The sequence below is a fragment of the Atractosteus spatula genome, chromosome 9 (assembly GCF_055471065.1).
Source record: "Atractosteus spatula isolate fAtrSpa1 chromosome 9, fAtrSpa1.hap1, whole genome shotgun sequence".
In the NCBI taxonomy this organism is placed as follows: domain Eukaryota; kingdom Metazoa; phylum Chordata; class Actinopteri; order Semionotiformes; family Lepisosteidae; genus Atractosteus; species Atractosteus spatula.
Window position 1 is genome coordinate 5816447 of NC_142714.1, and position 16381 is coordinate 5832827.

Consider the following 16381-nt stretch of genomic DNA (forward strand, 5'->3'; position numbering starts at 1 on the left):
AACTTGTTAGAGGTGCTGCCCTCATCAGTAAATGCCTTTATCTCGCTCACCTGTCATCCTGTCTTTCCATCAGGCCACGACTGCTCTATTCGCCTTTGGAACCTAGACAGCAAGACGTGTGTTCAGGAAATCACGGCCCACCGGAAGAAGTCTGACGAATCCATCTATGATGTAGCTTTCCACCCATCAAAGGCATATATAGCCAGTGCAGGAGCTGATGCCCTTGCCAAAGTATTTGTTTGATAGCATATACCAACTCTAAATAGCAGGTGAGCTTGGACACAGAAGAGGGATTGCTTCACTGCATTGAGTAATGATTACCATTTAGACACTACATTGGAGCTGCCTTTCCATCGGGGCCTCAGAAGATGGATGAGGCAGGGAGCAAGAGGTGACTTTCTCAGCAAACTCCTTGAATAAAATTCATTAAACTGTAATTACTGTAAGTTAAAAACAGGAAACCAGTATTTGTAGCCTTGACTGGGTTCGAACTGAGCTAATATCTGTTATGTAGGTGTATTTAAGTAAACGTGGAGTCTGATTTTACAACGGTTGATTATTTTGGACTCTGTGTACTGCCTTAGGGATAGGACTGTGGTGCTCTGCTTGGGGAAGTGAGCTCACAAAACAGCTATACTCATTCAGTTAGTGCCCTTCAGTTGGTTTTTGAGCTCACAGGTTGCCCTTTTAATCTTCATTTAGCATTAAAAAAAAGGTTTAAAATAAACTGACTAAATATTTTAGCGTTAGTTTCATGAAACTTTTTTTTGCGTAAAAAAAATCTAGTTTTTATAAGCTTTTTTATATATAAATAGCCTGTCATGACAGTGCTTAAATGTTTGTTTAAAAAAAAAAGTTTTATTCACAACAGAAGGCCCTGCTCATGTTGGTCTCACTGACCCACTGCGATGTAACCACACTCTACCCCTCTACACTTCTGAGATGATCTCAACTAGTCCTTACTTACGGATGCTATTTCTGACATTGCTTTAAAGCCGTCTTACAACATTATTGAGGACTTTAGGAAAAAAATAGAGTTCAGTTCTTACTGTGAACTCTTAAAAATAAATTGAAGCATCCTATCACTATGTGATATTTTTTGTACATCTTACTGTATTTACAAGTTTATTTATCACGGGTTAGACATCTTAATGCTATTGGCCTGTTATTTATTTCACTTTCTGTTAGTCTTTTTTTTTAATTTTAGTTGAGTCATGTGTGAAGGAGCCCAAATGTATCTGAGATGGGGCTCGAGCAGACAAACAGAAATTCAAAACAAAGGAAAGTTAATATAAACAGCTGTTTTAAAGTACATATTATTTTATGTCTGATAATGGAGACTGATCTTGGAACCGCAAGACAATGCTTGAGATCATGAAGAGATCTTTTTTTAAACTAGTTGGATAATTGACATAGCAAGCATTGGTCAGAACTTATGGCTCAAAATCTGCTGTGTTTGGTTATGTTTTCCCTGTTTTTATTTTTATTTCCAAACATGCTTCAGTTTATGGTGTAACAAAATATTTTTTTGTTTGTGTAATGCATGATTAATACAATAAAGTATTTTTTCTAGTCTTCCACAAAAAAAAAGATTTCTGATCAGTTTGCGAGTTTTGATGAGTTTTGTAAGGTTTTGTTTTACAAACTATGAATCAGCAAATTTTTAAGATTGTACCACATAGCAAAAGTACAGCTGTTGAAAAGTAATGTATATAAAATGTCTATAATAAATATTAAATGGTGTACCTGTACATCTTGTCTTGTATTATTTGCCTAATTCACCAGTATCCGTTCAGAAATAGATATATGTACCACATTAGTTCAGGACAGAAACTGGGGAATTAAAAAAATCAACTTCAAGCTTTTACAATGAGGAAATCAAAATTTCATAGCAAAATGTTTGGAATATATAGACTTCAGATAATCAAAAATGGCCTAGTATTGATAACCTTGCTGTTTTCTCTGGTTTAGCATTGCGTGTTTTTTCTTTTATTGGACGTTTGAAAGAGTTTCCTGTTTTATGCCCACTGAATATGGAATTGCATAAATGAGTCCTTTTTTTTAATAAGATTAACTTTATTCCTTAATTCTGCGTTCCAGCTAAATTTGAAACTCACTGTTAGGAGACCAGATTAATTGTTGTTATCCGAGCAATAATGCTTTAGTTTACTGCTTTCCTTATAATGTTTATGACTTAGGTGAGAGGTTTTAATTTGTAAAACATCAAAACATGTCTTTGTAAAACAGCATGAACTGAAGATTTAAGGTTGTGTGTTCTGGCTGTATAAAATTAATCAGAACATCTATTACAGAATAAAGTGGATTGAATGGTGAAAAGATTCCAAAGGATTTGCTTCTAGTTGGGCCTTTCCGTCATCTGCATTGACTTTTTTTTTGCATGCAGGCTGGTGGCAAGAACATAGATATTTTTAAAAGCTTTTCCAAAGTGGCCATCTTATATTACGTGTCTGGTGTTTATTTTTTTTAAAACGCTTGAAGCAAAACAAGCTTTTTTGTACCTGAAGTTTTTTTTAAGTAAAATTGTTAGTCGTTCTTTGTTCATACTTGAGCATGTTTGATTTTTTTCTGAATTAAACCAGATGAAAAGTTGTTCATTCTTTTTGTTAAACTCTCCCCAGTATTCAGTGTTTATAAGGGGGACCTATGGACAGCACAGTCCCGGCATCTATCTGTCCAAGCTGTGTGCCCAGCAGTTTGGTTTGTGTCCCAGTTGATGCCATTAGACCTTTTCAACCCGTTTCTACACTTTGTCTTTGGTTTCAAAATACTGTAATGCAGGTGTTGTCTTGTGAAGAAATTGGGAAAACGAGCCTCCAGCTTGCTTAAATTATTGCTGCCCTTTAGGATGCAGGTGGGAATGATTTCCTAAAAATGACTAAAGGTCTGAAACCCAGAAACCACTTACAGGTTGCTTGTATTTACTGACCCCATCCAACTTCTTAAGGGCTGAAGCAAGTCAACTCCTGTTACTCCTTTATGACTAAAGAGTTCAGTTGGCATTAAAAACCAGGAGATATGACTGCTCTGGGGCCTGGAATGAACTGTTTCTGTTGGAAAATGATGGTGCCAGTTGGAGGGACAAAACATTTTTCGGTGATGTTGCTACAGACTTGCAGGCTTCCAAAAGGATTCAGGAGTCAGCGTTCAGTCTAGCCAAGAAATAGACCAGCTGCAAGAAATGTCTGGAACGGTTGTAGTGTTGCTGCAGGTTTTCCTTCTGGTACAAGATGTAAATCGGCTCATCACTGGTTTAACAGGCCCAATTTAACAGTTTCTCCCAGATCTTCAGGTGCTGCTGCTGCTGCTTTGAACACCTGCAGACACACTTACAGTACTATTGATGAGCAGGACTGCCCAGCTCTGGGCCTCACCCCACACTGAACAGTGTCTTAGCTGTTGAGCTCATGTAGGAGCCCTTGCTTTGGAGTTAAGAAGATCCAGTGCAACTGGCTAAACTGGAATGTCACTTGACCGTTCCATAGTTACCTTTGTTTTACTGATGAGTTAATGTAAATATTTTTAGAATTTATTATTGTACTCAATTTTTTTTATCCAGATACATGACTCGTTGATCTGCTATTTATTTTTATTGTAGGACATTGATTGCATTTAGTTTAATAGTTTTCATTCCTGACCTAAATGATTAAAAAAAAAACAATCTCAAGTGTGAGGTTGATTTACACTACATCCTATATTTCTACTCCTTGGGCACACAGAACTGGGAGATTGTTTTGCACAGGTTTTTACAATGAAAAAGCTGTGCAAAGAACTTGTTTTGGAAAAAAAAAGAAAACAAAGGATGTTATTAAAGGTAAGCTTTATTAGGCCCAAGTAAATACAACACTACAACAGTTGACAATACAGTAATACATTGATTGCATGGAGTACTCATTTAGCTTACTGCAGCTTGTGTAGAAAACAACAGTAATACACCATATTTATGACTTATTAGGAATGTAATAGTATTGTTTTTATGGTTCATAAATGTCTTATTGCAGTAGATGGCAACTTAGACTGTGGTGGCTGGGAATGGGATGAAGATACATGACCTCAGGAGGTTCATTACCTGCAGTAAAAACTAACAATATATTCTTTATAGCAAGGAAAATAAGTTACTTACAGGGTTAAGAAAGATTGGTTCCAATGTCCTCTTTACATCTTTTAAGTGCTTGAATTTCTACACTGTAAAATGAGCCAATCAGGTTCTGAATAAGGAGTAAGCATGCAATAGCCATTCTACCACCTGTGTACAATGTCATTGGCCTTTACCATATATGCCATGTCATAGTACGTGGAGCCAGATGTAGTCTTTCCTGTGTATAAAAGTATGAAGGATTGTGGAATTCAGTCGGTAGATGGATAGAGAAACGAGCAGGATCCTACATGTGCTTTTCTGCGGTAAAATCTCTTTTAACAGTCGCACAGGGTTTGTTGGATGTATACCCAATCACCGTGTTGCCATGAAGAACAGATATAAATAGTGCTTAGGTTTTACAGTGTATACCTTATTTGACTTGCTTTTCTATCTTGTAACACTATGTAGGATAGACCTCACATCTAGAGGTGCGAAGCATTTATACAATGCTATTGGAACAAGCCTGCTTTAAGCTGCTGTTGTCATCTCCTGGTGTTTCTCCTTCACCTTCCATCGGGGCAACTCCTGCCTGCTCCTCCCTGGTGCCCTTAGTTGGATTCCATGAAGTCTCTGCAGATTCCCTTAATGATGGGCTGCTCAAACTGCTGTAATCCCGTGAACTCCCTGGTGAAGAAGGTGTGGGAGTCCTTGGGCTCGGAGGCCATGGCTTTCAGATCATCCATAGGAGCCCAAGCTATTCCCACCGAGTACACAGTGATACCTGATGGGAGAAGAACAGTGGATTAGGGAGCTAGAAATCCCACTGTGTCTTTGACAGCTAGGGAGCACAGCTGAGGAAACGAGAGGACCTTACACGTGGCATGCATAGTTTGGGCTGGGGTGGGTTTTTTCAATTCACAAAAGGTGAGTGCAAATGGTGGAGTCCGTTGCTCAAACTCAAAACCTCCCATTCATTTCCAACCTGGTCTATCCGGTACAGGGTCGCAGGGGAGCCCGAGCCTATCCTGGCAAGCAACAGATACAAGGCTGGATACACTCTGGGTGGGAGGCCAATCCATCACAAGCTCCCCATTTCCTACATATGTAATTGTTAGTTTTACTCTTGAGCTTGTGATGGATTTGATAGACTTGCTGCCCCTCTTCCACCTTGACCCGATCCTGCCCGCAAGCAGAGCGATTCTGCTGAGCTCAGCTTACCTTCCTTCTGCGCTGCGAGAGCTGGGCCCGCCACATCATCGTAGGACTGGCCGTCCGTGATGACAACCAGGAAGTTCTTGCTGGCTCCGCTCTTGTGGGGGTTATACAGGCTGCTGACCGAGAAAGTGATGGCGTCTCCAGTAGCCGTCCCGCCACTCATGTAGCGCACTGCCCGAATGGCTGCAAGGACATCGTCCTTATTACCGTGATCACTGAAGCCAAATTCCATTTTCTGGTCGTAAGTGAACTGGATCACTCCAATCCTGGCCCCGGTGTCCGAGACCTCGAAGGCACTGGCGATGCTGGCGATGAACTCCAACACCAGGCGGAAGTTATTGTCTCCCACGCTACTGGAGCCATCCAGGAGGAAGCCGATGTTGACCGAGTTGTAGCAGGTCTTGCTGCACAGAAGCTGGTCCACACTGCAGAGCTTCTGTGCCAGAGGCTTCACATACTTGGTGGTACTGAACCAGCTGGGCATGGAGTAGGAAAAGAAGCCATTGTCTCTGCAAACAGCCTGGGGTTGGAGGAGGCAAAAATGGAAACAAAATTTAAAGCGGTATTCTTCCAAATTTTTTTTTTTTTTTACAATTCACTAACTATGAAGAAGGCAGTACTGTAGTTCTTTTTTAGTTCACGTAGGGAGCTGCGTCAGCATGCGTAGGCTGCAAAGGAACAAGTAAAAGGTTTATTCCATGCTGAAAAGAGAAGATAGGAAACAACGTTTCAGCTGTGGAGCCTTCTTTGGGTGCGAGTTCGAAGTTTTTACTTTTTACAAATCCCACAATCTTAAAATTAGGTGCTATAGTGAGATTGAGGGTTAAGATTGCCAGAGCTGTCACTGAATATCAAGGCTCCGATGGCTTGAGAGGCTTCTAGTAGTAGCTCCTCAGTGCAGTTGGCAGACACTGTGAAGTCAGAAAGGGATCTGTAAAGAGATTTGATGTTGATCTGTGCTTCAGCATTACCAAAGCTGCAGAACATTCAAACAATTCAGCATTTCAGATTTTATGCCAGAAACTTAAAATAAAAGGCAGCATGGGTATTCAACTTGAGTTTTAGTCAAAATATTCTATTTGAGGATCTTTATGCAATTTTAAAAGCAGATAGCTTTGGAATCTGGTTTTGCAGTTAACGTCTAAGAGCGTCTTCATGCTGCTGTTTATCCACGAGGCGGGTCGGGCGGGTGGCGTTATGGAGACCGATGGCGGCGGCTCGCCAGCTGCCCTCACCTTCTGCACAAAGGCCCGGTCCTGCACCACGCTCAGCTCCTCCGGCGTCGGCTTGGCCACGGAAACAAAGAAGACGTTGATACCACTTTCCCTCGCCAGAGTAGCAGCCTCCTCGATGTCGTCCGAGGGCCAGCCATCAACGAACACCATGATCACACGAGGTAGGCCCTTGCGCATCCCGTTCTCCGAGCTGAAGAACGTCTCCACAGTGTGCCTCAGGGCTTTGCCTGCAACACACACACACACACACACACACACACACACGTTGTACAATATGTAGGGGTACTGGCAACACCTGTCTCTCTCAGTGATCATTTTCGTAAACTCAAACATTAATTCAGTGCAGGAAAGAATTACCTGTGTTGGTATTTCCACCTCTGAAACCCATTTCTTTAATGGCAAAAATCACATCCTTTGGTTGAGTAAAGCTATTAAGGTGAAACTCAGTTTTGGGGTTCTCACTGGAGGAGAGAAAGAGCAGAGTCAGAAAACAAAGCACTTTGCCCCCTGTTGCCTTTATACTGTCCCTGATCCAATACAGCACTCACAGGGCTTTTCCGAGACTGCACCGAGTGGCTGGAAGTCACCAGTAGTATTACTGTAAATGTTACTTATCCTGGTCTACCATTCATTACCATCCATCCTACTGGGTCATTCCAGCTTCAGACTAAACTTTCATTTTCTCGTTACTTAAGCCCGTCATCTACAAATAGGGCACAGATGTTGCTCACTCAAGGCTTTTTTCACTTCTCTGCAGCATTGATGTTTTACAGAAGCATGCTCAAGCCGCAGTTTGAGCACATGTGAGCTAAGCCTTAACCACAAACGCCGTGGCCTGCGGCAACATGACGATGGACAGACGAAGGCACAGAGCCGGATTGGGAGCAGTTTGCGTACCGACCCCAGAGGGGGGACAACCAAAAAAAAAAAAACCTGCTAATTATGTTTGTTTGAACATAAGAAAGGGTCCGGAGCTCGTTTTCCGTGGGAGAATGAGGCGAGGAGCCGTGTGAGTGTGTGGGCTACAAGGAGAAGCAGCAGAGCTTCATGCCACACTGAAAGGTGAAAGGAAATACATCCCAGGTTTTGCTGTGAAGAAAACTAAAGAAAGCACAGGTGGCGATGAGCGGAGGGAAGGTGAATGAGAAACAGTGCAACACAAGTCATTCTTTTTGCTTTTCAGGGTGGAATTAATCTCTGCTTTTAATATTTATGATGAAATGGAATCATACCAAATTTTTCCTGTACTGCTGCCTGGGACTTTTTGATCTAAAGTTATTTTTACAGACAACACAGAAATAGCCAAGGCAGACGGAGATCTAGGACCCCCCTCAGGACTCAGGCCTGTGTAGATCTCGGGTCTGCTGTACCTGGCCTGAACGATGCCGAAAAGTGGTCCCTCCGGCCCTATCCTGAGCATCAGGGCTAGCTTGCCGATGAAGTTCTTCTGCAGGATGAACCTGCGCTGGCCGATGTTATAACTCCCGTCCAGCACGAAAGCAATGTCCACCTGGCAGTCTGCCGCAAAGGACAGAGAGGGAGTTACTGCAGTCTTGGGACGCAGTCAGAACAGCTGGTTCGCCCTCATCAGAATTCCCTATGGTCTACCAAGGAAAAATCCCAGCAAAATGGTAAAATCATAGCGAATACAATCATAAAGCATGAGGTGGTTTGGTTGGGAATGGTACAAGCTGTAGAAAACCATGGTAAAGTAAAGTAATAGCATGGTGGAAACATGGTAAATCAATTAGGAAATCTTGATACAGTCATTAGAAGTTGAACCTTTTGAGCAAATGTATCCACTAGAGGCAGCAGTATCATTTCACTGCACTGTCAAAGAGATTTTACCTTTGTTTCCATTGGGAGAGACCTTTTTGGAATTTTTCTTTGAAGGCTTCTTGGCTGTTAAGAAACAAACAGAAGGCTGATTTTTTTTTGCTTTCAAACAAAACTCATCTGCTTCTCTAATTACCCATCACTATCTTGAGTCATTTTGCTTCGTCTTGCTGAAATCTTTTTCCATTGCCCGCAACGAGGAATGCTGGATTCAACTCACAGCTACCGTTTGATGGCAGATTCTGCTAGCAGTCACCATTTTGCAAACCAATATGCTTGTGCTGGTATTTACAGAAGAATTAATGTTGTTTTGGTCTTTCAAAAGAAATTTCCGGAGTAGTTTTTGGCAGGGCGCAGATTAGAAGCTGGTTTTGTAGAGCATATGGAAGAAGAATGAGTACAGAATTGAGGAGGTAAATCGGTCAGGTTTCTGAGTTGCACATACCTGCTTCTGGGAGCGCTGTAGCACCGAGCTGACCGGATACCTCCATTGTCTGGCCAACAGCTTCTAAAAGAGACAGGTAAGTACATCACCATGAGGACTTAACTCACTCTGTGAGTATATGATTGACAGTATGCCCGTGTTTTAGAATTAATACCCACTGTATATTAATATGCCAAAGGGTATTGCACTTAACCCGTGGAATGCACAAGAAAACGTGTGCTGCTCTGAACACCTGCACACCACAGCATCAAGCATTCATTTAAAAAAATAATGAAGACTTTATTGTTTCTGCTTAATTTACTTTGATTTGATTGAAAGAAAGTCCATTAGAAATTCAGACACTTCTGTGAAATTTTGACAGTTCCTTCCTAATCATGCTACATAACTCCCCTGTGATCAAATTCAGAACAACATATACAGTATGACATTAAATACATAAATGAACCAGTTCCATTCCCCAAAGTAAGCTGAAGCTGGGAACTGATGTTTGGGTGGAGACTGTTTTAAATGAATAAAGTGGATGCCTATAACGCAAATTAGTAATTAATCAAGGGGAACTGCTAAACAAATTCTAGTGACTGGAAGAAAAAGAACTTTAAATACAAAAGCACGGAATCACTGTAAGAAAAGAGATGTGTCTATTAAGAAAAGGAAAACTATCACACAGCTTACGGTTCTAAACTAAGTGATGAAAAGGATAAAACATGAAACGTACATTTGACAGTGATTTTCTAGGAATTCTGCTCTTGGCGGAACAATAACCCTTGTTGAAAAACTAAATACAAGGGACATCAGCGCCACCTACTGGACACAGAGAAAGACGCACTCCATTTAGAAAGGGACTGAGATCTGACTCCATGGGTGTATGAACTGAGGTAGTTTTCTCTTCCAGGCCGTTTCTGAAATCTCACAGGTCCTCCTGATACATCGATCACACCCCTGAGAGAGAAAGGAGAAGAACAGTGAGGGACAGAGGAGTCCTGCATATTCAGTTATTTAGCAACAAGATGGGCGCTTCCTTCGAAACATGTACAATAAAGCAGAAACAGTATTGAGAAACATGGGTGTCAATGTTTCTACATTATTTCTCATCCTCTTGACTAGAATGTCAGATGTTTTCATAAACAGAATTTAAAGTAGGACAAACAAAGCTGTCTTTCAGTTGTAACGGAATTGACTGTACTTTGTTCAAAACTCATATCCAAGCAAAGATTTACTATCTTGGTTGGATCAAACATCCTTGAATGTCATTACATTGTAGCTTAAGTACATTTAACGTAAGCTCTCCCAGCTCAGAGGATGTTCTCCTGCCCCTCCTGTAGAAGTCTTAGAAGTCAGCCAGCGCAGGTCTGTGCTGTCAGGACTTTGCTGGGAAACACCCTCAACATCTCTTTGAGCAGATCTGGAAGCTTCACTCGACTGGTGTCTGAGTAGTTACAGTCATGTGGTTAGAAAGACTGGCTTGATTTGTCTTTCATCAATGAAAGGCAGCAGTTTGTTGCAGGTTTTGCTCATTATGGTGTTTGTTTGCTCTATTTTTCTATATAGGTTTCAGCTGCAAGTTTACCCCCCTCCAAATACAGCAGTAATGCGAATAGAAACAGTCCTTAGGATCGATCCGTAATGATTATAAGGTCAAACAAAATTATAAAGTTTTTTATTTTTTAATAAATCAATTTTTAATAAATAATTTTAGTATTTTTTAGTACATTTCCACAAATGACCACAAAAACAAAACTCAACTTTATTTGCGACCATATAGCACAGAAACATCTCTAATCTTAAGACTAAAATGAAAAGACGTTTATAAAGGACATAAAGGAGGCTTTCCAAATCCTTCTGAATAGTGAAGTGATTGCTATAACAGAAGCTGTCCTTTCTCACTCAGAGATCGTGCTGCAGTAAAGTATCGCAGTGCGACTCGGCCAGTTGTACTGTAAGACAGCACAAGTAAGCTCCGGTTTCAAACAGGCATCCAGCTGAACAGTGTCACTCCGGCCGCGTTTTGTGTCCAACTGCCTTAAATAGGACCCATGAACTCCTTGTACTGTATCCTTCAGTAACAAAATTCCTCTTTAACAGGGAAAAAATGTGACTTTTCTTCCAGTCATTGAAAACTGCCCCTGCTTTGAGAAATCCCCCTTCTTTGGCCAGACGACTAGACCATGGTTTTAAATTGAAGACAAAAGTACAGCGCAAGAGTGAACAGGAGACGTACGTATTTTGGGCAAGTTAATTATGGAGTACTGTATAAAACCTAACCCAATTTGTATTTTTGTATCAAGCAATATGAGCCAAACTGCCTCCTCTTGTGTGTATTCTCTTATGTTCATATGAGATGAAGTCCATTCATCCATCCATCCATCCAACTGTTTTCTCCAATTCAGGGCTGTGGGGGAGGGCATGGCAGGGCAGACAGACACAAACACACACTCACACTAGGGCCAATTTGTTTTTGAGATGAAGTTCCTCCAACACAAATAAGTCAGCCATGTTGAAGAATGAAGTGGCTAAAATTCTACACACATCCTTACGGACATCTGGGGAATGTGCTCAAATATCACCTGATCCCCCATCCTCGGGCCCTGAGGGTTTGTGAGTTTTCGGTTACACAGCGGGACGGAGGAGTTCCGTTAGAAGGGGAAAAAAATCCCAGCCTCTTCCAAAAATGTGACAGTGTGACACATTGTTTCAGTCCTAATCATGCAGGCACAGAGGCGAGCTGCTCTCCCACAGGGGGCACTAGTATGTCTGTGCGTGCGCGCTCTGCTTTGAACTTGTTCCTCCATTCCTCTTCATGCTGTGCTGGCGCCTCCTGTCCTGTGTTCGGTATCCTCCACCGCAGCCAAAAGTACACTCCGATTCAAGGAGAAATAATTGTCTGTTTCTCTGGGTCGGTCAGTCTGGGGGGGAACCAAATCAGTCACACTGTACTCGAAGCCAGAAAACAGAGCAGCTAATGCAATTCAGGAGCTTGATCGGGGCACCCTGCTGGCTTCTGAGACCTCCATCCAGAAACGGCACAGAAGGCTCTTCCTGTGCTCAATTACTGCTATGACTGGGTATTTCATACTGTAAGAGCATGGGCTGGTTTCTAAAAGGATATATGGAGTTCGTATAATACCTTGGTAGTATTAAGATGCACAATAATTATTAGAACCTCAATGGTTTAAATAATATATACATGATCTCCAGGTTAATCAAAGAAATTTTCCATCATCATTCCAGCTATATTTGCTTGGTACAGAATAGCATCAGTATGATGCCATTACCAATATGGTAATGGAATACATGGTCTTACTACGATGGCTGTAAAGTTGCATAGGTTGCACCAATACATCGTGTTTACGTCCAGATGACCAACAGACGGCGGTATATGAGAAGTTTCTGTAAAAGGTAACTTTCCTACGGTTTCTTCCGCTTCTACTGTAGTTGTACTTTTCTCCTTGATTCTGTGGTTTTATTGCTTGTTGTACTGTATTTTCTTGAAATCATTTCAGTTTTTGTCCAGCAAATTCAAAGGATCAACGATTTTCGGCGGTATATCTCAATTGAACTGTATGTTCTCTTAGAAACCCACTTTAAAGACGATTCAGAAACTGCGGGTACCTAAAAAAAGTCCCCCCCCCCCATCATGAAAACTGTACCATACATTGTCGGTAAAATATATGTACAAAATAATCTAAAAAAGGTTCATAGCGACAGATTTAATTGGTTTCCTTTAACAAATATTATTTCTTGTAACTCGCGCATAAAAACAATATATTTTATGACCAATATTAGCATTCCAACATTGGAAGTGAACACATAAAGGAACTGAACTACTGTTTAAGCACGAAAAGTTCATACAAACTTCGAAAAACTTACAACGAGCCCTAATTTATAGAAAATAAATTTCTTCAGTTTCCTTCAAAGAGTAGTAACACTTCAAGATCACACGATCTGGAAAAAAAGTATGCAAGGAATTTTACATCATAACGCCATTAAGAAATGTTAGGATTGCTCCAGTTACTCCGACAGTGAAAGAAATGCACTCTTCATAATGAGATATAAAAAACTGTTACTTCAAACCATTTAAAAAAAAGATAACCTTGACACGTTAAACGCCTCGCACTCAATTAGCGAATATATAATTTTAAGATTGCATTAAGTCCATAATATTTTCCCGAAGGTTACTAAAACCTTCGCTGTCAAGAAAGAAAACCTCGTCCCGGGCTTAATTAATTCTTGCAATTTGATAGAACCCAAACCCGGAAGGTTAAACGATGAGGTCCACATTGACTTCTGAAGTTGCACGACTAATCAAAAGCACTTTACCTGTGTACAGCAGCCCCGCAGATACTGGAGATAGAGGCGTACACGGCTGTTCCGAAGACCGAGAGCTGCCAGGGTACGCAGCTGGCTGGACAGAGCACAGTCGCCGTTTGCTGCACCAGGTCGGCTCCGCGCGTCGTGCAGTTCACAAGGACGTGCACTGAGGTGAGCAGGAAAAACGGGACGGTTTTATTTCCGCTGCCCATTATGATTCAATTAATAATTACCAGTCGTCATTAAATTAAATGGTCGTAGCTGCAACAATAAAAGTTTATTTCTACACCTGTCGTTGACTGGAAAACAATTGAAAAGTTGTTCCTTAGAAATTAATTCATGCGCTAAAACTCCTCAACGACCTCGTATCTCACACATTTTTCCTTTTGAAACCTCGCCTGCGGAAAAAGATAAAGCGTCCTTTGAATATTCCTTTCTAAATAATAAGCGTGACCGTGAAGTATTATTTTTCTCATATTTCATTGCTTAAATGCTGTATCGCATTTTATATGGCCGTCAAAAAAACAAAAACAAAACAAGGATACGTATTCTAGTGGACTGTTAATATAATTGCAAGCAAAAAAATCTCAAAATGAAAATATAAAAATACTAACCACCTGCTTCGGCTCCTAAAGCGTTAGACGCCAAAGAAAGGATACCTGTGGAAACGAAATAAAACGTCAGACTTGCTCGGTCATATTTGTTATTTATCGTAGGTATTTCAGCAAAAGATCTTAAACTTAAATAACAAAACAGTAGAATCTTGGCATGGTCCAATCACATATCCACATGCGGTAGAGGCTGTGATTAAAGTAAAATAATGTACCTAACCATGATGCAAAATACTTCTTGGTTTTCGTTTAAACTGTTCAGAAATGTTACAGCTCCGGAGCCCGTTTCTGCGAGCTCGATAGTGCCGGGAACCCCGGAATAAAACCTTCTAAGGATCGACAACAGGTGGAGTGTGGTGGGTGTTAGCGCTTCTGGTTTCCAACGCTGTTGTTGCGAGTACGTTTCCAGACTGGGAGTCATTCTGTGAGGAGTTTGCATGTTCTATCCGTGTTCGTGCGCTCCAGTTCCACCTTTTAAAGACAGGGTGGCTTGGTTATGTGTTCCCCCAGAAAGCCTCCGCTTTGCTGCGACCCTTGTCGGCAAAAGAAGGATAATATTCGTTCAAAAAAAAAAAAGCATTTACTTTATAACGTCAACCCACGTTATTGCGGTCAAGTCCGGGTAAGCCGAAGAGCCGACACAGGTGTTAACTGAGTTTCGCGGAAGAGACACGGTACCTACCCAGAGCGTGTAATGCAGTCAGCTGAATGAGCATGATGATGAAATCTCGCACCTGCAGCTGGAGAATCTGCGGAGAAGCCAGTGGAAGAAAGACAACATACAACAGAAACTTTAACGGCTGTAAGCACAGGTAACGTTTTGTCAAATAAAAAGGCATTAAGGTAAATACATCATCTTCTTCATATCCCCCACTTTAACAACTCAACCAAAACAACAACAAAATGAAAGTCGAATTTATCTGTAGGACTGTTTTTTACCTCAGTAATCGAAAGCAATTTTTTTTTAATCCACCAGTATAATATTTCAGGTGATAACTGGAGGAAAAAAAAAGTTTTTCAATGGGGGGAAAAATGATCATAGCAAACCTGTTGTTTAGTCTTGTCAAAAGAGAAAAAAAATCCGCTTGGAGCATGAGGTTGTCCAATTTTGCTTCAATTATAGCCTCCAGTCTCATATAATGTCCACAGTGCTACAAGCCAATGTATTCCTGGTTACTAAGCAACATGCCTTCAAAATCAGAAGAAGGGTCGAAGGATAAGAAGAAACTACAAAACCTCAGTTTCATTATCCCAAGAAAGTGTGAGGGGAGAAATTAAGTCAAAAGAAAGGAGCTTACAGACAGACGGTTTTCTATGAGTAAAGTCCTTCTTTAGGTAGTTGAAGTCTTGTTGAAATCCTTGCTGGAAACAAAAAAAGCACTAGTCTCCGTTCCCTGATCCCCCGTGTCTCCTCTGTGGTGTCGACAACAGCCGGGTCTCTTTAAATAATGTCCCTGGAACATCCCAGACTGTCTCACATTCTCAGTGACATCAGCCTGAGGCGTACCCAAGGTGTGGAGAATTCATGCTGCCTGTTATGTGGCCCAGATCTGATGAGCCATGACATGAAACAGCTCTAGATTGAGTAATTAGGTGTTTTCCTGATTAAATACAAATGCTTTGTTTTGTATTTCCTGAAGGGTACAGTACATATAGATTATGTGATCTCTTTAAGCAGATTTGCAAATATTTTGCTTTTGATCTGAAATGACAATAACAAATGAGCAGAAACATATGGGGTTTTTTTTTACTATCGGGTCTCCTCTTCTTGACATTTAAATGGGTTAAACCTCGTTTTCCAAACGGCAAGGAAACAAAAGAGTGTTCTTTGCACAAGTATGTGCAGATGAAAAACGAAAAATTGAAAGGCCCACAGGTGAGGCCTAGCTACGGCCTGCCTTTTGTCTGCTTATAGAAAAACAAGTTAATTGTGAAGAAAAGATTTCTGAAAAAAAAAACTTGGAAAAAAAGCTTCAGAAAATTTCCAGCTGAGTTTTCCTGATTAAGTACACAGCCCTCTGAGAAAATGGAATTTGTAGAGACCGATTTAAAGAAAAAGTTTGTTTACCAGATACTGGCACAGAGAATCTAACTTTCCCATTTTTTTTCTGTGAGCGTAGGAGCTTTAAAACCCTGAAGATGTTTAATGATGTAAACAAGTCTAAATTCAAAATAGTGTACCCATATTTCACCTATCCTCCATGCAAATTCTTTGAAGGGTTGCTTTTCTCTCAAAATGGCAGGTTTTAATCCCATTTAATCTGGGGGAGGAAATTTTTACAAAACTTTGCAGATCTAATCAAATAGCTTTGCAGATCTTGTATTTTCAAATACAGTAGCTCCTTCTTCTTGCTCCTGTTTTTTCTGTCCCCTGTCTGTAATGGTGATCTATTACAGTTTGTGCTGGGAAAAGGGGATGGATCTTTTGCCCCTGTTCTGGAATGTGAAGAGAACACTCCAGACGGGCAGTTTATCAGACACACCCCATAAGACACATAAGTGTTTGAACGTCTAAAAGTTTCCACAGAAATGCATGCATTTCATGACAGAAAAAAGAAGGGTTCCAGAAGCCATTTCCATTCCAAGAAAGTGACAGTCTTTGCTTTCTCAATGCATTATCCTGATTCTTATTAAA

General features: G+C 40.9%; 2 protein-coding genes across 7 annotated transcripts in view; one reads left to right on the plus strand and one right to left on the minus strand.

Moving 5' to 3' along the window:
* strn3 (striatin, calmodulin binding protein 3) overlaps nucleotides 1-1748 on the plus strand; it is a 30716-nt gene extending 28968 nt beyond the window's left edge. For all 4 annotated transcript variants that reach the window (XM_088925817.1, XM_088925814.1, XM_088925816.1 and 1 more), the window contains one exon: nucleotides 74-1748. In XM_088925817.1, the coding sequence (XP_088781943.1) occupies nucleotides 74-243 (170 nt within the window). In that variant the 3' untranslated portion in view covers nucleotides 244-1748. The remainder of the gene's footprint in view (nucleotides 1-73) is intronic.
* Nucleotides 1749-3821: 2073 nt separating this feature from the next.
* Nucleotides 3822-15163, minus strand: coch (coagulation factor C homolog, cochlin (Limulus polyphemus)). 3 transcript variants are annotated; one of them, XM_088925821.1, is made up of 12 exons: nucleotides 15045-15163; nucleotides 14429-14495; nucleotides 13753-13794; nucleotides 13145-13301; nucleotides 9633-9766; nucleotides 8828-8890; nucleotides 8395-8448; nucleotides 7917-8064; nucleotides 6904-7007; nucleotides 6547-6773; nucleotides 5315-5831; nucleotides 3822-4877 (listed from the first exon to the last, which is right to left on the minus strand). In XM_088925821.1, the coding sequence occupies exons 2-12, from the start codon at nucleotides 14460-14462 to the stop codon at nucleotides 4705-4707; spliced, it is 1653 nt and encodes a 550-aa protein (XP_088781947.1). In that variant the 5' UTR covers nucleotides 14463-14495; nucleotides 15045-15163; the 3' UTR covers nucleotides 3822-4704. The 3 variants fall into 3 exon arrangements, with proteins under 3 accessions (XP_088781947.1, XP_088781946.1, XP_088781948.1); XM_088925820.1 differs by having other exon boundaries at nucleotides 13750-13794; XM_088925822.1 differs by lacking the exon at nucleotides 15045-15163 and adding an exon at nucleotides 14794-14848 and having other exon boundaries at nucleotides 13750-13794.
* Between the last annotated feature and the right edge of the window lie 1218 nt (nucleotides 15164-16381).